Source organism: Beta vulgaris, chromosome 7, assembly GCF_026745355.1.
Source record: "Beta vulgaris subsp. vulgaris cultivar EL10 chromosome 7, EL10.2, whole genome shotgun sequence".
Lineage (NCBI taxonomy): Eukaryota > Viridiplantae > Streptophyta > Magnoliopsida > Caryophyllales > Amaranthaceae > Beta > Beta vulgaris.
This window is the reverse complement of record NC_079208.1, coordinates 57,307,097-57,330,281: the sequence shown is the minus strand read 5'-3', so window position 1 is coordinate 57,330,281 and position 23,185 is coordinate 57,307,097. Positions and strand designations below refer to the sequence as shown.

The following is a 23,185-nucleotide window of genomic DNA, read 5'->3' as shown; positions in this document are numbered from 1 at the left end:
AACTGAAATGAATAGTGATATGTGAGAGTAAAAGTATTGTCCATAGCTGAACTGAACTGAATTGCTGAACTAAATAGAACTGAAAATAAGCTGGAGAGAACAGACCCTAAGTTAGTTGATACTTGCAAACGACTCTATATACTTTACTGGCCAAGTGCTCATATAGTAGATATTAATATAGACATATAGTGACCCAAGTAGCTAGCTAGGTAGCTAGATTGATTTTGGGTGATTTGGTGTTAAATGAACAACATCTATTCAAAGTTTCCAACAATGTAAGGTGTGTCATGTATGGATGAAGAGGGATGTTTTTGAAGTCCCCACATGCTTTTAAGGGGAGATAATCAAGGGAATTGAGAGGCTTTGATGTGTGGAGAAACATTAGGGTCCACTACATCATGTGATAGTGTGCGTTGTATAGGGTTTCACCATAAAAGAAATATATATGTGCTTTCATGGAGCTCACAAATGCACAAAATTGAACACCTTTCTTTGTGAAAAACTGAACAAAAAATTCAATTAATTTATTGGATAACGTTTTCACACTTTCTTGGCCAATTTGGTCAACTCTTCTTACGTTTTAAAGCTCAACTCCTTTTTTCTCTCCTTTATTATGCTTCAATATTTGCATGTATTGGTGTCCATGAACTTGGATTATTAATAATGTTAGGTGTACGTATGAACCAGAAATCTAGATTCCGAGATGGGACCCACTATTTAGTACTTAAATCATACTTAGAATTCTTTTTAAACATACATAAGGGAAGTTCATTTAGTGCTAATTGATACTCTTAGTCATGTAGTATCGCCATTTAGGTTTTGTTTTTTTAGATTGTACTAATAAAAATTCAGTTCAATTAAAAAAAATTCATTACAATTCAGTTTAGTTAGTTTCCTTTCATAGTTTTCATATATTTCAGTTTAGATCAAATTCATTCAGACAAATTCATTTTAGTTCAGACTAATTCAGTTCAAAAGAATGGAGCCTTAGTACTCCAATCAATTTACTCAAACTTTTTTTTTGAGCACTTCTCTATATTAAAAGATCATAATTGGTAGTAACAAACCTTTTCTTCACACCTAGTGGTTTCTTTCTTTATTTCTTCTCTATTACATGATCAATTCAATTTACGATATTTTTATATCTCGTGTTGATGAAATCGGTCTTTTAAAAGCTAAACTTTGTACCTTTTAGGCCTTCATCATGTTACAACTAAAAATAAATAAGTAGTTAATAAAGTATATCAAATATACTTAGAGTGAATGATCAAAGGTTAAAAAATTGAGTCTTCCACTATTCTAGCATACTAATTACTAAAGCTCAATCTTGTTCTATAAATGACTCTAATAGCTTTCTAATTGGTATTTTTTTTGAAGGGAAGTTTTCTAATTGAAATTTGATCTATAGGAAATTCTAGATGAGACGGTTTCATGCTATAAAATGACAAATGACTTATATGATTTTGATTTTTGGCTTTTTATTGCTTAATATGGTCAAACAGTCAAATAATTCGTTTACACACTTCAATTAAATTGCACAATTACTATAACTCATTTGAATTAAGACTAATTTTTATAGGTTCTTATAATTCTTTTGGTTTCTTTGAGGGATAAAATCGAATCAAAAAAATTCATGTCAAATAAAACATTTACACACTTTAATTAAATTTCACAATTACCATGACTCATTTTAATTAAGACTTTTTATACTTCCAAATCTTACCTACATATTAATGAGGAATTAAGAAAATTAGATAATTAATATTAGGCTATAGTAAAAGAGGCCAAGTCTAACTCTCATTTCTTGTTTAATTTACTTAGGTCTGCTAACAGTTAAGACTCCTAAAGCAGGGACCTATGGACCTTTTAAAAATTATCAGCCAAAATTCAGACCCTTAGCTTATTATCAATTTAGCCAAAAGAATATGTAAGATTATATTATTCGAAAAGAAAGCAACCTTAAGAGGATATGACACACATGGGTAATTTGGCTATATATACTAATTGTAAGAAATGTTTTAAAATTTTCAATCTATACTAATATATTAGAAGGCGTGCATAAGCCAGAAACGGTGCCACGTGGCGCTCTCCCTAAGGAGTTTTAGTTCATGTAATCCATGTAGAATAAAAAAAATTAGAAATTGCATAGTATAGGTTTTGATCCCGTGACCTCAAGTTCATATACTAAAGTTTTAACCACTAGACCAAATTGTATTTAGTGTTATCATATCAAAATACAGTATTAATAAATGAAACTTTTTCGAACCCGAGGCATAGCCCGGACCTAATAACTAGTTAATATTATATAATGTGTACTTTTATTCTATGAATAAACACACACTATTCTTGCATTTTATTCCTTCTAATCATAGCAAATATCTATCTCTAGGTTTATTGTTTGTTTGCTTTCCACCATAGTAAGAAAATAATGCATGCAGATTGCAGCATCAAGGATTTACTATGAGGGGTAATGGATATAAGCATTAAATACATGTCTTAAAATGGAAACAATTTATGAATTTATGACAGAATTTCACATCATTTGAGGTAATTAATGCTTGATTCAAATTTTTATTTCTATTTTAAACTTCTTATACATAGCCCTAAGGGCTACATATATCATTTTCCTACTATGAAAGGATAAATGTAAAAACACTATTCAATAAGTAAACATTAATAACATTATTTAACATATAATCTTGTTACTTACACCAATAAAAGACATACAATCCTGTGATAAATTCCTTTAATAATACTATAACAAACAAACACATAAAATGATGATGCTCTTTAAATTAATTGATAAAAATCTTATTGAATGATATATACTCAAGATTTAAAATCGAATATCGTCAACTTCAATTATGTTCATTGCACCAAAAATTTGAATTAACAGTCGAAGGCCTAGAAATAACTTTATATTTTTTGTTGCGACGTTGACTCTAATACTATGCTAAAGGACCAACTCGATCAAAACCTTAAACTTGTTCGAGGTACCTAAGTAGTTTTATACTTTATCATTTGTGTTACCCTTTGAAACGACTAATGGAGTGAGTACTATTACAAAAGATTAGGCATACTTTCTCCAATTTCTCTACTCTCTCTCTCTCCTCTGTCTCAGTGTCTGATTTTCCATATTTTCCCCCTTTTCTCCTGTAAAACCCTTTCAAAGCACACTACACACAAAAAAAAAAAAAAAAAAAAAAAAAACTAGCAGAGAGAAAGAGAGAGAAGACTGTGAAAAGTGAGACTCAACCTTAAACTTTACTACACTGATCCAGGTCTCTCTTTCTCTCTCCTCCAAATCCAAACAAACCACAAAAAAAAATGGGAGTTCGTTGCTCAAAGCTTTCATTTTGCTGGTGGTCTCACTCACATGACAAGTTTCATGTTCCACATTCATCCGATCTTGGTAAAAAACTTCATACTAAAAAAAATTTCATGCTAAAAAATTTCATCTTTTTTACTCATTTTTATGTCTTCTTTTTTTGTTATAAGTTCATCATTCATTAAAAAGATATAAACTTGCTGTCTAATACTTGCTATATGTATGTTTTTTTTTGTGGGTTTTTTTTGGGTTTGTGTAGTAAATGGTGAAAATGATGAAAGTGAGTCACAAACGAGTTTTACTGAGTTCAAATTGGACGAGTTAAGAGCTGCAACTTCTGGGTTTTCATCAGATAACATTGTTTCTGAACATGGTGAAAAAGCTCCTAATGTTGTGTATCGTGGGAAAATCAATGATGGCCGTTGGATCGCAATCAAACGGTTCCATAGGTCTGCTTGGCCTGATTCCCGGCAATTTTTGGTATATTCTATTTTTGGAACTTTTGCTTTTTTTTTGGGTTGGTGATTTTAAGTGTAAATTTTTATTTTTTTGATTAATTAAGAGAATTTTTTTAATTAATTAGTGGGTTTTTTTGGGTTTTGAATGATAAAAATGTATTGATTGTAGGAGGAAGCTAGGACAGTGGGACAGCTGAGAAGTGAAAAAATGGCAAATTTAGTTGGGTGTTGTTGTGAAGGTGATGAGAGATTATTGGTTGCTGAGTTCATGCCTAATGAAACACTTTCTAAGCATCTTTTTCACTGTGAGTATCTAATATGATCATAACTTTCTTGTTTCTAATTTAGAATGTTGTGACCTTGACTTTGGAATTGGATTTTTTTTTCTTTTTGTGAAAAAAATGAGATTGGAAAATGGTGTATTGATAAAGAAGCTAAAAGTGGAAATGTTAAACGTTTTTGAAATGGAGGTGATGGGTAATGGGTTTTTTAGTGTAATTGTGTTTTGAGTTACCAACTTGAGATTACTTTCGGAAATATATTTAATGCTTATCTACAACCTTGATGACTCGTTTGGTAGGTGGTAATAAATGGAGGTGATAATGATGAACTTTAGTGTGATTTTGTGAGAAAAGTCTATGGTAATGAAATTCCATTAGTAATGTGTGTTTTTCTTCATAAATTTCCATTGTTACTCAATATTATCGTACAAAGTGGCAAAGTTTGGCGATGAAATCTTAAGAAGAGAATAGATGTTTAGGGGGGGGGGGGGAGGGAAGCATTACCATCGACCTTGACATATGACTTTGCTTACCATCATTTAACAATGCATACCAAACAAATCGTAACTCTAACGGCCCGTTTGGTAGTTGGTTATAAACGATGGTAATGAGAATGAATTTGTGTGTAAATTTGTGAAGAATATCATTATCCATTCCCATGGTAATGCTAATTTATCCTAAAGTGTCCACTTTCCTTCTTGAATTTTCATTCCCATCCAATACCACCTTGTAGGTAGTAATGAGTGGTAATGAAAATTGCTTCCCCTTGGAGACAAAAACACAAGTTTATGGGTGAGATTTCTTCCCCATGGAGAAAAAAAGCTTCCTCATGGAGATTTTAAGGGTACTTACCTAATAAAATTACAATTAAAATTCATTCCCATTACCGCAATTTATTAACGACTACCAAACGGGCCGTAAGGATATTAGATAACAAGACTTTACCATCAAAATTTGTATTTGTAAAAAGCATTGTGTTCACATTTTCAATACGTTAAATGAGATACATTTATGAAGTTAAAGTGCCTGAAAATGCAAGAGCTGATGCCTATTGTAGCATCTGAGAATGCTAATAATATATATGCCCTCATCAAAGGGGAGTGGGGTAGTCTGAGCATTGTTAGGGGAGCTCGTTTGCTATTTAACTCTATGTAGTTGACTCCAGTTAACAGGGGGAAACTAAGGTGTTATTTGATGGTGGTATTATGTTTGGCTTAAGTTTCAAATTGGTTCTTTCCTTCAGGGGAAAGTCAGCCTTTGAAATGGGCTATGAGGTTGAGGGTCGCATTGTGTCTAGCACAAGCCTTGGAATATTGTAGCAACAGAGGGAGATCATTGTACCACGACCTTAATGCTTATAGAATTCTATTTGACCAGGTATAATTCAACTAATCTTTTTTCCTTCTCTTGTTGTCGTGTTCTCTCCATATACTCTTCTTTATGACTCAGCTTTTGACAGGATGGTAACCCCAGGCTCTCATGCTTTGGCCTCATGAAAAACAGTCGAGATGGCAAAAGCTACAGTACAAACTTGGCTTTCACTCCTCCCGAGTACATGAGAACAGGTACATCCCTTCCCCCAAAAGATCCATTCTGTTGTAATTAACTATGCTTGATAAAGTACATGAGAAAATTCTCTCGTCCTGATCGTTGGCACTTACTGCAGGCAAACTTTCTCTAGGAAGCTAACACCCTTTTTCCTAATTGGCAGGTAGAATTTCACCAGAAAGTGTGATCTACAGTTTTGGAACCTTACTGCTTGACCTGCTCAGCGGGAAACATATACCGCCAAGCCATGTATATTTCTCTTTCTTGATAGCTAAATTCAGCATTCCATCATATTTAACCCTCTTCACGTTTCATTAACCCCTGTCCCCTAAGTGTTATTTCACGCCACCTAATCTTTAATCACCCTGTTATCATTGATCTTTGCTATCAACGAACACCTTAATCCGTCAATAATGTTAATCCTCTTATTGGAGGTTGGGCTCAGCTTGACAACATTAATTTTCACCCCACCACAAAAGAAAGAAGATCTTCTAATTGGTTAGGCACAACCAAAAGTTTATCTGGTATCCTGGGATATGATACAAATATTGAGAACTCTACATTCTGTTGCTTTCCCAGGCACTTGATCTCATACGAGGGAAGAACTTTTCAATGTTGATTGACTCTAATTTGGAGGGCCATTTTTCAAATGATGATGGAACTGAATTAGTACGGTTAGCATCACGTTGTTTGCAGTATGAACCTCGTGAGAGACCAAATGCTAGGTCTCTTGTGACAGCACTTACTCCACTTCAGAAAGAAACAGAGGTGCGCTTTAGGTTTATTCTTCTCTTAAAGAATTGTTATTTTCACTTCCTATTCGTTTGCTTTGCTTCGGGTAATATTATTAATTCATGTCAAGAGCAGATTATACTGATGATGAAATAATTGATTTAGTAAGCTTGCAAGATTAAGTTTTTAACAGTATATTGTCTTTAGGCAAAGGTATCCTTCCATAGAAAAAGCAGGATCCTTAATTCTATAGGTGTTTTTCCATGAAATTTGGCAGGTTGCTTCTCATGTTTTGATGGGTATTTCACATGGAGCTGCATCGCCAAAGGATTCACTGTCATTAACTCCTCTTGGCCACGCTTGTTCTAAACAGGATCTCACAGCCATACATGAAATATTAGAAGATACCGGATACAAGGATGACGAGGGGATCGCGAATGAGGTAGGCACCTTATTTATCCTTTTATCGATTTTCATCTATTCTGATGGGTGTTTGGGAGAAATAACAGGAGAAATATTTGTTACTTTTTTGCTGTTTTGCTCTAGTCTATGATGACTTGCTATCTGCCTAAAAAACCTGTCGGAACTCCTGAACAGGAGTTTATCAGTTGTTTTGTTAGTATCTGCCAGTGATAATCCTGGAAGAACAGGCATCAACCACTAGGCTATGGTTGGTGGGACCATCTAAAGCTTGCTGTAATCATATAGATCCTGATTTGCCGTTATTTCAGATTATCATGTGTCTCAGAAAATGAGTACAGCATAATCAACTTAGATAATAGAGCAATTTGGTTCCTGCATATCTCATAATTGCTGCAAAATTACCCTTATGATGTTGTCTGATTCGAGGAGACCGGGTCCTGCTTAGCTTATAATTGCTGCAAAATTACCATTATGTGTTGATTAAGTCCTTAACTTTACAATTGCTGCTATGGTCTATGTCAGCTTTGTTATCCAAATTTCCCAATGTATTATTATAATCTTGTAAACTACTCCTAAGTTACATGTTTTATAACTTATATATCTTCTAGACATGATTCTCCTCCTCATTCATAGCTTATGAGATTGCAAACTTTGTTTTTCAGCTTTCCTTCCAAGTGTGGACAAGTCAAATTCAAGAGACTCTCAACTGCAAGAAACATGGAGACACTGCTTTTAGAGCCAAAGATTTTGCTAATGCAATTAAGTGTTACACTCAGGTAATTGTTCTCCGGCCGGCGGCCACAGACTCCTCCTTGCTAAAATGTTGTGGCATATTGTTTGACGTTAGACGTATTTCATTTATTTGCATAATTTCTTTCCCATTGATTCCCCATTTCACCGATCACCAGTTCAAAATTTTTTTTCTAACTTATGCTATGTCAAACGAGTCGGCTTCTGATAAGTCAGTCAATCTAATCTTTCGGATATGAAGGGCATACTGTTCTAAGTAATAACCACTGTTACCTAATTTGCAGTATCAAATTGGCTACAAAATACAATTAGCTATCTACTTTTGTCAAATCAGCTAAAAAACATATCACTTGCATATACCAAAGGTCTGATGTTCATAATTTGTCTGCTATACTTGTAGTTTATTGAAGATGGAACAATGGTTTCACCAACCGTGTTTGCTCGACGTTGCTTGTCTTACTTGATGAGCAATATGCTACAAGAAGCACTAGCAGATGCTATGCAAGCTCAAGTAGTATCTCCGGAGTGGCCGACTGCATTTTATCTCCAAGCCGCTGCTCTCTTCAGCCTAGGGATGGACAATGATGCGCATGAGACGCTTAAAGATGGAACGTCATTGGAAGCTAAATGGAAGAAACACTAAATTTGTATAAATCTTTCTCATTTTTCTGGGTTTTAAAGGTTCCATATTATTGTATCTATTTGAAATTTCTGAGTGGTGAGCTTTATCTTCATAATTAGAATCATAAATTCATACAAAGGTTGTATTGACAGACAATTTTTACTTAAATCTCAAAGCAAGAGAAGTCTGATTTGCATTTCTAATGCTCCCACGCGTAGATAATAGGCCAAATTTCACTTCTAGGTCGTCTTAGAACACTTCTCACATCAATATTAATCTAAAAAAGTTACTCCAAATCAAAGCTATGTATAATGGTATGTGGTTCTCCAAATTAATTATTACCATCTTTTTTTAATTTTTACAAAATGATCATTAGATGGTTGCAAGAATAAAAGAAAGCTTTAGTAATTAAAATAGTATGTAGGCTTCATACTAACCCAAATGGTATCTCCTTTAAGAGATACTTTGCAAAGTGTCTTCATGGAGATACACCCAACTCTCAAGAGCCACATTGTTGGGTAAGAGGAGCTAATTGGAGAACCCCATTTACATGTACAATGGTACATGACTCTCCAACTAGCTCTCCACCCTCTTTCATCTATTCTCTTTTCGACCTACTTTCAAGAACTATATCTAAAAACACCCAACAACGATAAAGCTTTTTAAAGAGTTCTCCATTCAACTTTTCATTGTTTGATGATTCCCATATCAATAAATGAACCTTATTTCATGTTATGATCAAAGTTATATAAATAATGTTATCCAGGTAAATTAAATATAATTATAAAAAAATTATGTTTTTCATAATTTATGTAATGTGGATTTTTGTTTAAGAAAATATTAATTTTTGAATGCTAATATTTAATTTCATAAATAAATAAAATCGTAGATTTTGTGTATGATATATATCCAATACTAAGCTCATTTTACAAATAAAGGAAAATTATAATTGTTGGGAGAATAATAATTACCATCTTTTTTTATATAAAAAAAATCATTAAGTGAAGAAGAAAAGAAAGCTTAGTAATTGCAATACTATGTGGGCTCCGCATATTTCATATCTCCTTCAACCCAAATCAAATGGTATCTTCCAAAGAACCACTTTGTAAATTGCATCCATGAAAAGACACCCAAGACACACCCAAGAGCCCCATCGTTGGGTAAGATGTGATTCTCCATTTTCTCTCTCGAAGAGCTAGTTGGAAAGCCACCATTGTAGAGGCTCTCAGTCCGATTGTTATGAATCCCCAAATTTGGGATCATTTCAAAATAATCAAAATTAAACACTATGTTGGAAGATGGTGATAGTTGAGAATCTTGAGATTAACCATCACTTTTTCCTAAAGTTACATTTTGACATGGAAAAGTTTGAAAAGTAAAGGATAGCAACTCAAGTTCTTAAACTTCCCATATAATTTTGCCTATTATTCAAAGATGAACAACCACATGCTATAATTTCTTAGTTCATGCAATTAATCCCATATTTTAGAATTAAGACATTGACATTATTATTCTTGTTGGATATAGAATGGAAGGGAGTAGCATTCAACTTCACCATTGTCCATCCATACCCTAATTATGATTCCAATTCCAAACAATGAAATAAAAATGTTGAAGTTAAATCAGACTTAAACCCTGGAGATGAAATCAGATTATATTTTCCCTTCATTAATCAACTATAAACAATGAAATGAAAACATAGAAATCGAGTCAATCTTTAGCCTCCAGAAATCACACTTTTGCTGTTATTGCTTAATAAAGAACAAATTTCTTGAGCTGGAATCTAATAACAAAAAAACTCCAATTTAAGGAACAGAAGCTAATATTATGATCAAATGTGTCACTTGGCACATAAACATGAATGTTTCAGTTCAAAAGAAGCAAAATTTTAAAGGAACAGTAAGTATTGGTTTTCGGAACATAAACATCAGTACCGATCGTTTTCTTTTTTCACCAGGTTTGTCCAGGCAAAGGTAATGAGTTACTGCGAATGCGTGACCACCATTCACATGGAAGGGGGGTTTGTTCCGAGCAACTGACCCACAAGATTAGTAACCTGATAACATACATAATGGCTTTTATTAGCAGACAAAAAAAGTTACTGAAGCAAGTCAATAGCAGCATCAAAGGCTTTATATGCTACTCCCTCTTTAATATATGCAACAATTCGAAGATTTCCAAACCTTACATTGAAACAAATCTAAAAACTACATGATGATATAATATTCTTATATACAAGTATATGTCAAAAAAGTGGTCAAACTTTGTGAAGGTTGATTACAAAAGCCAGAGTGCTGTTGCATTCATTTGGAAATGGAGGAAGTGCAAAATCTTAAATTTCACAACAAATGAGTGCCTTGAACCATCCTGGTACCCTGGCAACTCAAAATAAGGATACAGGAAACTCTCTAATGCGAAGCAGATAGCTCTTTTTCGATTTGGTAGAATCATGCCTTACAACATGTCATTAATGGATGAACTTCAAGCCTCGTAAATCGTAATATATCTCCATAACATCAGATGAACAAACTAAAGATCCCCCCCCCCAATTCTTTCATGAAGAAGGAAGCACAAAAGCTATTACTCCCTTCGTCCCTTAATAGAGTGCCCATTTCTTTTTTGGACACTATTCAAAGGTAAAGAAAGCACTCAAAAAAAAAAATTCCAATATATAAGAAAAAACATAGTCATGTGGGGTCTTGTTTGATTCGTCTCATTACGTACATTAAGAAAATCTAACTTTTATAATTTTTACTAATATGAAATTAAAGATATTAACGATACAAAACGTGCATTGGCAAACGTGCATTGGAGAAATGGGCACTCTATTTAGGAACGGAGGGAGTAACTCTTAGCTTCATTAGATGGTGCATTGAGTGTAGCCCATCTATGCTAAACTGGCAAGTCCTTTTTACAAAAGAGTTAATCTCTATATGGACCAAAACACTATGAGCAACCTGTGATGATTTCATGTACTACATCAATATTAAGGGCATAACAAGTAAACCAAGCTTCAAAACACTAGCTATAGTTACTTATTTTTGCAGTTTGCACCATGAAGCTATGTTACTCATCAGGTACCCATGTCAAATCCTTGACACTCCGACATGGTTATGATACTTTGACACCTCAATTATGGCCAATCATGGAAAATGTTCGTAAAATAGCATGGATATTCGAGTCCGAGTAACACAGGCATGAAGAAGGGGGAAAATGAGTTCCAATGAAGCTCCAATGAAGTTTTATGTTGATTACCAACGCTGAATGCTATCATTATCTGATGGGTTAGGAAATTGAGTTCAAATGCATACAGAAGCAAGGGGGAAAATGTTATACTCTTGTATGTAGATAACTTAATATTCCTATAGCCTTCTAAATTTCCTAACTCAAACAACCAAACAAATTTACAACAGCTAAGACCTATTATATAGAAATTAGGAGTGTGTATAAGATTCTTATAAACATATAAAGTGGCAGAAGATCATAGAAGAAGTTGCTCATATTTTGAAACTTATGCAAGAGATATTACCTGCCAATACTTTGAAACACAGCGATCAATACAGCTATTTTCAGCCATGTTTAGCTCAGATTCTTTGTAGCTGAAAACATAGGAGAACATTAATATATGGTCTCTCAGGGTACTTACATGCAACCACTGAAGAAAATAAAACAAAATAGGTGCTTCAATAGTCAGTACCTTTTATCAGCACATTTGCGATAGCATGTCTGAGTAAGCCTGAAGCAAAGTTTAAGAACAAAGCAAGTCAGAAAGTCTTAATGAAGTGAAAACCCACCATTCATCTTTCCTTTTGCAAACCAATTAAATCACAGAACATGAAAATCGAAACGATGTCCATTTGCCTGCACTAGAGTAAGGTCCACATAAATATTAACAGAAGCAATAGACAATTCTGTGGCAGCATATTGCAGAAACATATTCTGAAAAAAAGAGAAGAGGAAAATATTGTCTAGCAACATTGATCAACATTGCACAATTAGAATTACCAACTTGTTAAACAACTCGACCCTGTATTCCATCTCCTTCTCAGCCATAAACATGATCTACACAACAGAAGAAATTTATTAAAACTAAGAAGTTCAGGGTCAATAAGTTGAAGAGAACGCACCCTAACCCTGCTCAACACACAAATTCAAAGTAGCCTTTACGTACTGATCAAGTTTGCAGAAACAATATAACTATTGACACTATATCAACCTCGAAGATATAATGGGCAAAAAAACCACATTCTGATTACTAAAAATGCTAATTTCATAATCCATATATTACGAATAGATCTTGCCGCATCAGCTACCTTATTAACATCTCTACTAGTAATAGACATAATTTTCTGCACGAAATGTAATAAGTGAAAACATCTATAAGTGTATGTATCTTATCTCTCCAATCTTTGTCCAATAACCCAATATTGTTACATTTATTATCTTCTTCCCATCAGATTAAAATCGACATATCGAATACAACTATAATACACAATGAGAATAACAAAAGAATAAGCTTAAAATCTTCGATTATATGCCCATTTCTGAATTACAGAACAAAATTAGGATAATCATGTGAATATCAATACAAACGCAGCAAACCAAAAGTACCTGTTCTTTTGCCATGTTAGGTGGTAAGCTATTGTTGGCCATTTTTAACCTGAAATAGTTCATCAAAATATTAAAGATCAGTACTTTCTCACTATTATACCTTGAAGATAATTCAAATCAATAATAACCCAAAAAAAATCTGACAAAAATCCTAATGTTTTCCAATCTGGATGTTAAAATCTGCCAAAATAAGCTATATATACTTTTTTCTCAAATTTCGAACAAAAATAAATACAATTAATAGAAAGAAAAAAAAAAAAACCATTACCCGAAAATCTACAATTGTAATTTTGGCTTCAAATTGATTTGGGGAAGAAGAGAAAGACGGAGCAAAAAAGCGAGGAAACCGAAGGGAAAAATTTGCAGTAAAGGGTTTAGGGTTTTTAACCATTACTATATTCTTTATTTCCTATTTTTATCTTCTTTTTTTAAGTAAAAGAACAAATGAAAATACATAATTGCCCTTTATATAAGACTGTATTTCCACTTTCAAATCCCTGAATCATATTCTTCATCCCTAAAAAAAAAAAATCACATCTTTCCTCAGCCCTAAACACATCTTTCCAGTCTCACTCGTTCATACCTTTACCGAGTAAAAAAAAAAAAAAGTAAGTTTTTTTGCATGAACACTAAGTTTGAAAAAAGTCTCTGCAAAATTTTCTCTTGAATTACGATTTTATGGTTAAAGTTTTTACCTTTGTTGTTTTTTGGGTAATTAAGAGAGAAATTAAGCCATTAAATTTTTGCAGAAAGAGGTGAAAAATGGAGCATGGGTCATATCAAAATCCAAGTTCATCAACATTCTCAATAACAGAGGAAGATCACACTCTTGCTAACTCTCTTAGATTGGTTCTCAATAAAGAGTTAGTCTTTCTTTGCTTTTTTTTTTTTATCAATTATTTGTGACATTTTTATGTGAATTTTTTTAAGAAGTGTTTCATTTATTTGAGTATTTTTTTAATTTTTGGTTGTTTTTGTTGGGTGTGCTTTTTGATGGAGCTGCAAAAATGTACTAATGCTGAATTAAAATTTTTTTTGTCAGAGGAGTATTTTGTGATTTTTTGCTGCTAATTTGTAATTAAGGACTAATATGAAGAAGTTGGAAAATATTGGCTAATGACTTGTTTTTTCTTACAAAGATTGTTTTTTCTTACAAAGATTGATGGAGGAGCAAGAAGAAAAGAGAGGGGGTGTTTGTTTATTTGTGCTGAGGATTTGTTTTTATTGAAAAAATGTGGTAAAGATTTTAGGTTTGGAGCAAGCTTGCATTGTTAAATGCTTTTTATGAAGTTTGTTTTCATGGAGAGCTTGTATAATTATTGATGTAATGATGTTTGGATGTTATGTTGCAGTCCAAGGGTATCGTTTTGTGGATATAGCATTCCACATCCTTCTGAAGCCCGGGTTAATATCCGAGTGCAAACAACAGGTACTTGTAGAATGATATGTGTTAGTATGCTTGTTGCTTGAAACTGTTTGTAATTCTTAGGTAAGGTATAATAATACTAGATAAGTGTATAGAATGATTTTTGTTAGTATGCTTGTTGCTTGAAACTATTGGCGATCCTTATATAAGATGCAATATTACTGGATGAGTCTATACTCTCTTGTATTTGGAAATTAATGAAATGCAGAAAGAGAGTTAAGATGATCATTATATCGAGAGTTAAGATGATCATTATATCGAGAGTTAACATGCTATAAGTTTACCTCCTTGAGTGTTGGAAAGGGATTGTTCATGCATAGGTATATATCAGGGATCAATTGAGTTAATTTTGTTACCTACAACTTTTATAGAGGTAGATTTGTCAAGTGTTTAACTGTAGATTCATTAAGATTTCAAAGCTCATTCAGAAATGCGATCGGCTAGAATGATTTGCTGTGCATTGGAGGGGTTGGATGACTTCTGGGGTGGTCAGAGTTGGGTGACTTCTGGGGTGACAAGAGATGGATGATTATTTTATCGGAAACCTGTAAGCCTAGTTGGGATGCCAATAGAGTCTACCACATTCCACAGGCACCTAAAGTTCAATGTTGTGGCCCATGCTATATCAGGTTGATTACTTTGAATCACCTTGACAGTAGACATGCCTAAAGTTTCAGGGCACTAGATAATGGGAACACTGGAAAACTTTGGGATAGTTGGAGTTAGACCCCAGGGCTCCAATCTAATGACTGAAGTTCATGACATATAGGTTATCCATTGGGATATCCTAGAAAGTATCCTTTGGGTCATTAGGTGGTCCATATATCCAGGTTTTGATGGTTGGTCGGGGATGGCAATCGCACCACCCAATATCGATTAAGCTATATAGACTTTATTGGCAATGACTTCAATTCGCAGTTTAGACCCTGATGTATTGTCCTTGCCTTCACTCACAACCTCAAACATTCTGAAGGTCTCCAGCTAGCCTCACAACCCAACGTGTCATGGCTTTGGAGGTCCTATGTTCTCACACGTAGCTCATGCCCCTGTTTGATACGGCCCTTGCAAGCTATAAGCTGGTTAAAGCTTATAGACTATTGTCCGTCAGTTCATGAAACTCAAAGTTCATAGTCTACTAGTGGAATTAAGATAAGGCTTTTTGCTTCACTTATCATCTTAGTTACTTTTCTTGTCTTTAGCCAAATTATGTAGCTTACAGCTCAGATTCTCAGCTGACTTCCGGAAAAAATCTCTTATTTGTTGCCTGTGTGTCTGCCTTATGCATGCTAAAATTGCTTGTGGGATTTGAGCCTAGAGGCTATGATTCATAGTCGAAGTTGAAGCTTTCTAGTGCTGCGAGGTTCCTTTCCCTTCTTGGTCATAATATCATTACTGGACTACGTGTATATGGTGAACCTCTCATTTATCATGGATGTGGTTTAGGATAATTTTCTTCTCTATCTCATACACCATCTTTTCAAGCGCAATTGTTGAACACCGCTGCTTTAATGCTGCTGTTTTTCTCCCTTAATGTCCGCTCTTTGATGTTTTTTCCCAGGTGATCCAGCTGGCGAGGTCCTAAAAGATGGTTGTCAGAATCTGATAAATATGTGTGAACATGTTAGAAAGACCTTTGATGATGCAGTTGACAAGTTTAAGAGCAGCAAAGCTAATGATTCTATGGATGTTAGTCCATGAGATACTGATTTTCGCTTGTTTTCTTTAGGACACTGTCCCAGATAGTTTTGATCCGTTAAGGTAGCTAAAGGAATGTAGTAGTACAGTAGTTATGTGTCTTTTTTCTTCTTTCCCTGAATTGTAGCTGATGATCGTTGAGATTTGTGTACACTTGTTTACTACATCAAATATGTTTTGACGGTAAATTTGCACTTGAGATTCACAAGTCTCTTAACTACTTGCAGATTAAAGCGCTTTGTTTTGCTTCAGATCACCACAATAATTGTGTTTTTTATTAACTTACTTTATCCGCAAAAATTGAGTTGGGATATAATATCACCGAGTTAGCTAGTAGCCTAGTAGAGGTGGAAACAAATTAGTTCGGGTTGGACAGAGTTGGGTAGTTCAGATCGGGTTTAATAGAAGTTAATACAATTCAAGGCTTGTTTGAGTGAGAAATTACAACCAGTGTTTAATCATATTGTTCTCACGAACTATTCAGACTAAAAATTCGGATTTGGATCCAATATCATGTTGGATAACTGGATTGGGATTATTATTGTTATTTTGTTAGATCTACTAGTTTATTGGATCATCGGTCTATTGCATGGGAAAGTAAAAAAAAAAATTCAGAGTTGGTGCAAATTATACATCCCTTTCAAACATGCCAAGGACTGATAACAGCTTTTGTGGACGAAAATGTCAACATGACAGTTTGCTGGTGGTGCCAAAAGAACAAAGAATCAGATGAAAAATGAAAAGAACTATCATCTCATGAAGAAATTTAAGTGATATCTGACAGGAAAAGCCATATATAACCAAAACTTATCAAACTGCTAGACATCATCTTATGTCAAGACCTCTATGTTTGTTTTCCTACATAAATTCTGTCTATGATGCGACAAACCAAACATTATCTGAAAATTTTGAGTCACAAACAAATGACACCTTCCTTAGTAAGAGAAATGACAAAACATGGAAGGCATTTTATAGAACTAAGTGATGTATGTAGACTCCATTAAGCTTCTTGAGCCTCAGGCTTCGGCTCAGACTCTAATTTGAGTGGGTTCCGAATGTATTTCCAACAGCGCTTGTTAACTCCGCTAATTTTCTTTGGAGCAGGAGCGGGAAGACCTGCAAGAAATACTCACAAATTAACCCGGATCACACTTTCTGAATCAGTTATTCAGTTTACACAAAGAAACCTGGTATGCACATATGATTCATCGAATACTCATCCCAAATCATATGACACTCGCAACTCCCAAATTTCGGTGCGAACACAATGTAGAAACAAAGATCATGAAAACTCAAAGAGAAGGGTGAAGAATCAAGCTGCAAATATCCTGACTTGTGAAGCTACCATGGAATCAACTTGACAAACATATTTGACATACTCACAACAATCCAACTTTAAATATAAAAGTTTCTTTAAAGAATCAGAAACATAAAAAGCATCAGTAAAATCAAATACATACAGTTTTACAAGGGAATATAAAGTCCCGGATTCCAGCACTTGCGTTGTGCAGCTTCCAACTTTCCGAACAGGAAAATTGTCGCTAATTATCAAAAAGGAGAGCAGGCAAAGAAGTACTTTTTCCTGTAGTTAACATACTACTGTAAGAAAGACTACTACTTACTAGTTAATCCTAGCCATTCAAAATCTAGGCTTTAATTAAATTAAAACAATCGTCTTCCAAACAGCCAGTCTCTATGTTGATGACTGACACAGTTGATGGTTTAGAATCTACTCCCAGGTTTAAGTTAAGAATTTACTTTACATGCTTCTGTAGTTTTACTATTAGGGAAGTGTTTGTCAAAGAACAGACTCTATAAGCTTTGCTTAGTCTCAAGACTAAATATTGGTATCGGCATTACCATGGAGCACAGAGGGGGATAAACCATGCATCAGCTCAAAGCCTGCAGTACTACAAGTTGTAAAGCTAGATGGTTTCCAACATAGATCGCAGGGGCCAATAGTCCCCAGCTCGTATGATATCCAAATGTAATCAATGATACAAATAATGAGTTTATTTAGTCCTAAAATCAGATGCTAAGTATTCTCTCTATTGAACGTCATTAGTCCTCCTTACAGATGCTTAATTTGATAAGATTCAACCAACTTCTGGGTCCTGATGAGAAAGAGAGATACTTTTCTTTTTATAAAAAAAAAAGGCTTCCCCGAGCACCACGTCTAGTGTGTTGTCTCACTAGAAAGCAAGATCTAAAAGAAACATCTAAAAGAATACATTTAATTCAATTCAAAGCTTGATTTCAGATAATTGAAGCTGAAACGATTTTCTAATTGAAAAGATAATCAAGCTTCATTGAGGAGTTATCAGAAACTCAATCTCACAACTCAGTGGATTCCATAACCTTCAGAATACTGGTGTGCTTTTCTGGCAGAATATCGTAAACTATAGAGCACTTCTTTAAGCATCATCACCTTGATTCCTAGTCAGAAGCCAGTTGAAACGGAGCTAAACACCAAATATTTTTGGGAAAGACAACTCTATTGCTAATAACAGGAGCCAAAAAAAATAAAAACCAAATATAATCCCAATTGTGAAATTTGGGTCAGGAGGTTAACTGCGCGATTGATGATTGCTAATTAGAGTTAATCCCAGTAGAGATCATTAAATCTTTCATCCCTAATACATCCTCTCATTAGACTATGATTAAAAAAAATGTGAATGATCTAAAGAAGAGGAAAAAAAAACCATCAACAATGATGGGAAAAAACCCTAGTTAAACCCTAGTAAAACTTCCAACCTTAAACCCAATAGCAAACTCATGATTCATTACACAATCTCATGACCCAATCATAATAAAACAATGCTCAAGGCTCTAGGCTGCGTAGCAGGAGCAACTTTTAATTTATTACGAGTCCAAACGATGGATTCAATAAGTTCTTGCCAATAACCACGCTCGCTAAATAAAAACATTACTTGTTCATCCAAATCAAAATCATAGCAAATTCAAAACTCCAAAAACAACATTTAAAACCCTAAATATCAGAGCCACTAAAATCAGCATACATTGCAAAACTAAATCAAACCAACTTAAATAAGAAGAAATTGGAAAACAAACCATCTTTGTAAGCAAGGCCCCAAGCTTTCCCATGTCTACCATCCTACAAAAATCAAAACCCAAAAACGTCAACATTCAAATCAACAAAACAACAATGCAATATCAACATAAAATGAGAATTGATTGCAAGGTGTTCGACGAAATGCCCCAATGAAAACTAACACTTGGAAAGAGAAAAAAAAATACCTTGTAGAGATTAATCTTGGTGATTTCATAAGTAACATTAGTCCAATGAGTTTTTGCCATGTGATAACCAAGACCCCAGTTGGGTAAAAACTGCGCTACTTCGAAGAGATTTTTTTTGTTTTTTTTGCGCTTTGCAATCGTCGATCCCGCGCTTGTTGTTGTAGTAGTAGTTGTAGCTGATGAAGTTGTGGAGCAATTGTATGATTGAAAAAGGTTTGATGGAAACCTCCATAGAAGGCTTATTGAAGCTTTCTCCATCGCCATTTTGCTTGCTAGAGCCATTTTCTGGTTTTTTTTCTCTCTCGTGCCTCGCTCACTCTATTTGCTACTGTGCTTTGCTAAAAGCAAAGGTGTATTTTGTTATGGTAGTTTTTTTTTTTAGAGGTAACATCTGATCTAGGGATCAAAAAGTCAAATGTTGTATTTAAAAAAACAGATAAAGTAGTACTTCCTCCGTCTAATTAGTACCTATTTTATTTTAGGTGGGTTTAACTTTAATATTTTTGATTAAATATTATCACTAGTATATACGAGAAATCATACTCATGTGGATTCGTTTCAATATATAGTCTCATAATATCAAAATTTTATATTTTTTATTGATCAGGAATTGAAGATATCGAAGGTTAAAAGTACGTCTTGGAGACCGTGTACAAAATAAACAAGCACTATAGTATGCAACGGCGAGAGTAGATAATATATGAGTTGAGTGAGCGACAACCTAGTGGTTAGAGCTTTCCTCTTGATTTCAAGAGGTTATGGGATCGATTCTCGTCCTTGACAAGTTGGGATCCCCTTTATTTCCCCAAGTTGTCAAAATTTCTCCTTAACTTATTAATATGAGTTATGCTCGATTTTTTAAATTAGTGAATGAAAAAAAGTTAGATCAGTTCACTATCCTCTACTTATAATTATTTTAAGAAGTTCGATATTAACATTGAAAATTTTGACAATATATAATCTCTATTAATTTCCTCTCCTGAATATTTTGTTTATGTCATAAGTAATACTCCGAGCATTGTTTTACATGAAAAAAAAATATAGAACATCTTATGTGACTAATTAAAGTTAACCATTAATTTACTCAAACAAATTAAATCTTCATAACCAGTTTATTTAGATCATGCTTCACATTATCTTATGTGACAAAAGTGGAACTTTAGAGGTCACATTACTAATTATCAAACACAATTAATTTATCATAGTTAACAAATGTGGAACTTTAAAAGTTACATTACTAATTATCAAACACAATTAATATTCATTAATTCTTCTGTTATTAAATATATGAAATGCTTCTCTCAAAAAGCTCATTTCATTTATTTCAGAACGAATAAATTATATATCTCTATAATAGAATGGGGAGCAAATGACGTCCACATGAAATGGTCCTCTACCATGATTCACTGAATAATTCATGTAATTAATAATAAAGAATAAATCAATCATATATAATTAGTCAAGTAATCCATTTGACATAATTGTCAATAAATACAAGTTTCAAAAAATATTCATTTAACATTGATCCAAATCATTGAATAACGAGGAAAATAGTTGTATGAAACTACAGTTCGAAAATTTTACTCCATACAGTATAAACACCATCATTTTACTTAAAATCTGAATTACAATTAATTTTTTTTATCATGATTCCCTATCACTATAACAAGTTCGTTCAATTTTGTGTAAATGGGGTATCTAACAACTATCATACAATTTCAAGTCGAAATACAATCGAAAAATTGGCAATTTATTGCTCCGTACATGTTGCCTTTAATCCCTCTAAACATTATCGTGTATGAAATCGTTGTTTTTTTTTAATTACAACCTAAAGATAATGATAAAGTATGTGTTGATCATGAACAAATAATTGACACATGTATCACGTGCATAACTCTTTATATAAAGGAAAGGAATGATATCATATACTATAACCCTATGAAAAAATATTAATTAACCTTTAAATTTAAAAACTAAAGCACAAAACTTCAAATGCTAATATATATTATCAAAACATATGAGAAAGTATTTTAGCCTTTCTTGTGTGACCCCCTATTTCAAGCCTTGACATAACTCCATGTAGTGTGTAGACATGGCAATGGGTCCCGAACACGTCCCAGACTAGCCAAGACCCAACATATTTATAAGGGTACATATCCAGATTTTGTCGGGTCATCATATGCCAGACCCAGACCTGGTACAGGCCCGACCCACAGACCCTAAACTCGGACTCTAAGGTTTTATAAGTTTTGATTTTCCGAACTCGTAATGTTGTGAGTACTTTAAGACTTGCAACTTTTTAAGATTTTATGAGTTAAATTTTAAAACTTTGATAAGATAATACATTACGACTTTACTCATGGATGTAGAACCTATATATTAGGGCCAAACAATCTACATAGATTCAAATATGTGATATAAACTAAAAACTAAGCAGGATTCTATTGAGACCTAATTAGGACCCGTGAATCCACAAGATCCAGTTGATCTGGGTCTAGGCAGGTATGAGTTTGTCAATTAAAGAGGGTTTGATCTTCTGAGTTAGGTCTTGGACCAAATCCATTACAATCTCTAGTCATATGTGATATGACACGTATTTTCGTAATATAATACTTCTCTCTTATGCAATATTTGTTATATTAAATTCAAAAACTAATTTTATTATAATAATCTTTGAGCCCACAATCTTGTTAAAAAATATAGATCTCCAACCAATAAACTAACATATCAATGATGCTTCATTTAATCTTACGAAAGTTTTGTAAAAGTAAAGAATAGCTTAAACATAAGATTAAACTAAACTTTGATGTTTTCTATACGTATATATACTCCCTCTGTTTTATTTTTTTATCGTTCTCACTTAGAATCTTGACACTATTCATACTTAGAGAGAATCTTCTCAATTTTTTTCAATTTATAAGAAAAAATATAGTCATGTGGGATCTTGTTTGATTCGTCTCAATTAGTACATTATTAATATTCAATCATTATAAATTTTACTAATATATGATGAAAGATATTTAAGTTCAAAAATGTGCATTGGAAGATGTGTAAATAGAAAGTGAGAAAGATAAAAGAAAACAGAGGGAGTACTCCTTTTATTGCTAATACAATTAGGGAAAGAAAAAAAAAATCAAGGCACCATCATGGTCCATGTGTTGCTTACATTTCTTTCAAAATGTAATTTCGTCGTTCTTTTTTAATTGTATAGTTTTTTTTATAATATCTTCTTTCTATTTCTGTGTTATTGCATGAGTTTTTTTTTTCTTTCTCTATCTCTCTTCTCATCACATCAATTTATTTAAAAATGTATCAAAGAGAATATATTTGCAATTATTATAAAAGGGATGAAATATATAATAAAAGATCTCATACTCTTAATTATAATTATGGTCAAATTTATAAGACTAGTTTATAGTTATATTTATTATCAGCCCAGTGGAAGCAAAGACATGGACAAAATCTTCAAGTTCGAATCAGCCTGGCTATGGGAAGAGAGTGCAAAAAGACAGTTCATGACAGCGAGCTGTATTCTGGAAAGAGTGAGTGTGAGAGGTGGGCCCAAACACCTTATATGCAACTCACTATGATGATGTTGGTGAAAATTGATTATCAGATGTTAACGTTGATGTTCAAGATACAAGTGGTGGTTTATATTTTAATTTTTATTATCTTTCATAATTTTCTCTCATCTGTTTTCAATGATTTATATATCTATTATTAGTATTTTAAACTTTTAGAAGATTTGTCAAGCCAAGTCTTTTTTTTTTTTTTTTTTTTTGAACAACCAAGGTATCCACCGCCGATAGCAGTGACTAATCCTCTCGTTCCGGGTGCTCCACTTAAGGGTAAAGGGTTGGCCAGGAATCTCTTTCCATTCCCAAAGGTTGAGCATCAAACCCCCCGACCAATTGGTTAAGAGACAAAGTGAGCAACCACTATGCCAAGACCACTTGGTTGTCAAGCCAAGTCTATGGAGAAGTTTTTTCTACAGCAACATATTCAAGACGAGTAGTAAGAGCTAAGAACTAAGGATTAGCTTTCCTATGTCAG

At 33.6% G+C, this 23,185-nt stretch overlaps 4 protein-coding genes across 4 annotated transcripts; 2 read left to right on the top strand and 2 right to left on the bottom strand.

Annotated features, from left to right (window-relative positions):
* The first annotated feature begins 3,061 nt into the window (after positions 1-3,061).
* On the top strand, positions 3,062-8,338 carry LOC104900029 (serine/threonine-protein kinase BSK5). The gene is made up of 10 exons (XM_010687351.4): positions 3,062-3,412; positions 3,588-3,808; positions 3,956-4,091; positions 5,311-5,444; positions 5,527-5,632; positions 5,779-5,864; positions 6,195-6,383; positions 6,625-6,789; positions 7,433-7,546; positions 7,921-8,338. Exons 1-10 carry the CDS (start codon positions 3,328-3,330, stop codon positions 8,161-8,163), a joined length of 1,479 nt encoding a protein of 492 aa, XP_010685653.1. The 5' UTR covers positions 3,062-3,327; the 3' UTR covers positions 8,164-8,338.
* A 1,608-nt stretch (positions 8,339-9,946) lies between these two features.
* LOC104900028 (mitochondrial import inner membrane translocase subunit TIM10) lies at positions 9,947-13,179 on the bottom strand. The gene is made up of 6 exons (XM_010687350.4): positions 13,022-13,179; positions 12,754-12,802; positions 12,152-12,204; positions 11,840-11,878; positions 11,672-11,741; positions 9,947-10,198 (listed from the first exon to the last, which is right to left on the bottom strand). The coding sequence occupies exons 2-6, from the start codon at positions 12,793-12,795 to the stop codon at positions 10,148-10,150; spliced, it is 255 nt and encodes an 84-aa protein (XP_010685652.1). The 5' UTR covers positions 12,796-12,802; positions 13,022-13,179; the 3' UTR covers positions 9,947-10,147.
* Positions 13,180-13,272: 93 nt separating this feature from the next.
* Positions 13,273-16,073, top strand: LOC104900027 (uncharacterized). The gene is made up of 4 exons (XM_057396167.1): positions 13,273-13,365; positions 13,507-13,616; positions 14,106-14,182; positions 15,738-16,073. Exons 2-4 carry the CDS (start codon positions 13,516-13,518, stop codon positions 15,875-15,877), a joined length of 318 nt encoding a protein of 105 aa, XP_057252150.1. The 5' UTR covers positions 13,273-13,365; positions 13,507-13,515; the 3' UTR covers positions 15,878-16,073.
* A 530-nt stretch (positions 16,074-16,603) lies between these two features.
* Positions 16,604-19,503, bottom strand: LOC104900026 (hypothetical protein). The gene is made up of 3 exons (XM_010687348.3): positions 19,133-19,503; positions 18,947-18,989; positions 16,604-16,990 (listed from the first exon to the last, which is right to left on the bottom strand). Exons 1-3 carry the CDS (start codon positions 19,412-19,414, stop codon positions 16,875-16,877), a joined length of 441 nt encoding a protein of 146 aa, XP_010685650.2. The 5' UTR covers positions 19,415-19,503; the 3' UTR covers positions 16,604-16,874.
* Between the last annotated feature and the right edge of the window lie 3,682 nt (positions 19,504-23,185).

What these genes read in the sequence shown, in the direction of transcription:
- LOC104900029 (XM_010687351.4), top strand. Translation starts at nt 3,328, where the DNA reads ATGGGAGTTCGTTGCTCAAAGCTTTCATTTTGCTGGTGGTCTCACTCA. An exon ending in TCCCGAGTACATGAGAACAG is followed by an intron (nt 5,633 to 5,778) that starts GTACATCCCTTC and finishes CCTAATTGGCAG; the next exon opens with GTAGAATTTCACCAGAAAGT. An exon ending in CACTTCAGAAAGAAACAGAG is followed by an intron (nt 6,384 to 6,624) that starts GTGCGCTTTAGG and finishes GAAATTTGGCAG; the next exon opens with GTTGCTTCTCATGTTTTGAT.
- LOC104900028 (XM_010687350.4), bottom strand. Translation starts at nt 12,795, where the DNA reads ATGGCCAACAATAGCTTACCACCTAACATGGCAAAAGAACAG. An exon ending in AGGGTCGAGTTGTTTAACAA is followed by an intron (nt 11,879 to 12,151) that starts GTTGGTAATTCT and finishes ACTTTGCTTCAG; the next exon opens with GCTTACTCAGACATGCTATC. An exon ending in CGCAAATGTGCTGATAAAAG is followed by an intron (nt 11,742 to 11,839) that starts GTACTGACTATT and finishes CTATGTTTTCAG; the next exon opens with CTACAAAGAATCTGAGCTAA.
- LOC104900027 (XM_057396167.1), top strand. Translation starts at nt 13,516, where the DNA reads ATGGAGCATGGGTCATATCAAAATCCAAGTTCATCAACATTCTCAATA. An exon ending in AGATTGGTTCTCAATAAAGA is followed by an intron (nt 13,617 to 14,105) that starts GTTAGTCTTTCT and finishes GTTATGTTGCAG; the next exon opens with TCCAAGGGTATCGTTTTGTG. An exon ending in TATCCGAGTGCAAACAACAG is followed by an intron (nt 14,183 to 15,737) that starts GTACTTGTAGAA and finishes GTTTTTTCCCAG; the next exon opens with GTGATCCAGCTGGCGAGGTC.
- LOC104900026 (XM_010687348.3), bottom strand. Translation starts at nt 19,414, where the DNA reads ATGGCTCTAGCAAGCAAAATGGCGATGGAGAAAGCTTCAATAAGCCTT. An exon ending in CCAAGATTAATCTCTACAAG is followed by an intron (nt 18,990 to 19,132) that starts GTATTTTTTTTT and finishes TGATTTTTGTAG; the next exon opens with GATGGTAGACATGGGAAAGC. An exon ending in GGGCCTTGCTTACAAAGATG is followed by an intron (nt 16,991 to 18,946) that starts GTTTGTTTTCCA and finishes TATTTCTTGCAG; the next exon opens with GTCTTCCCGCTCCTGCTCCA.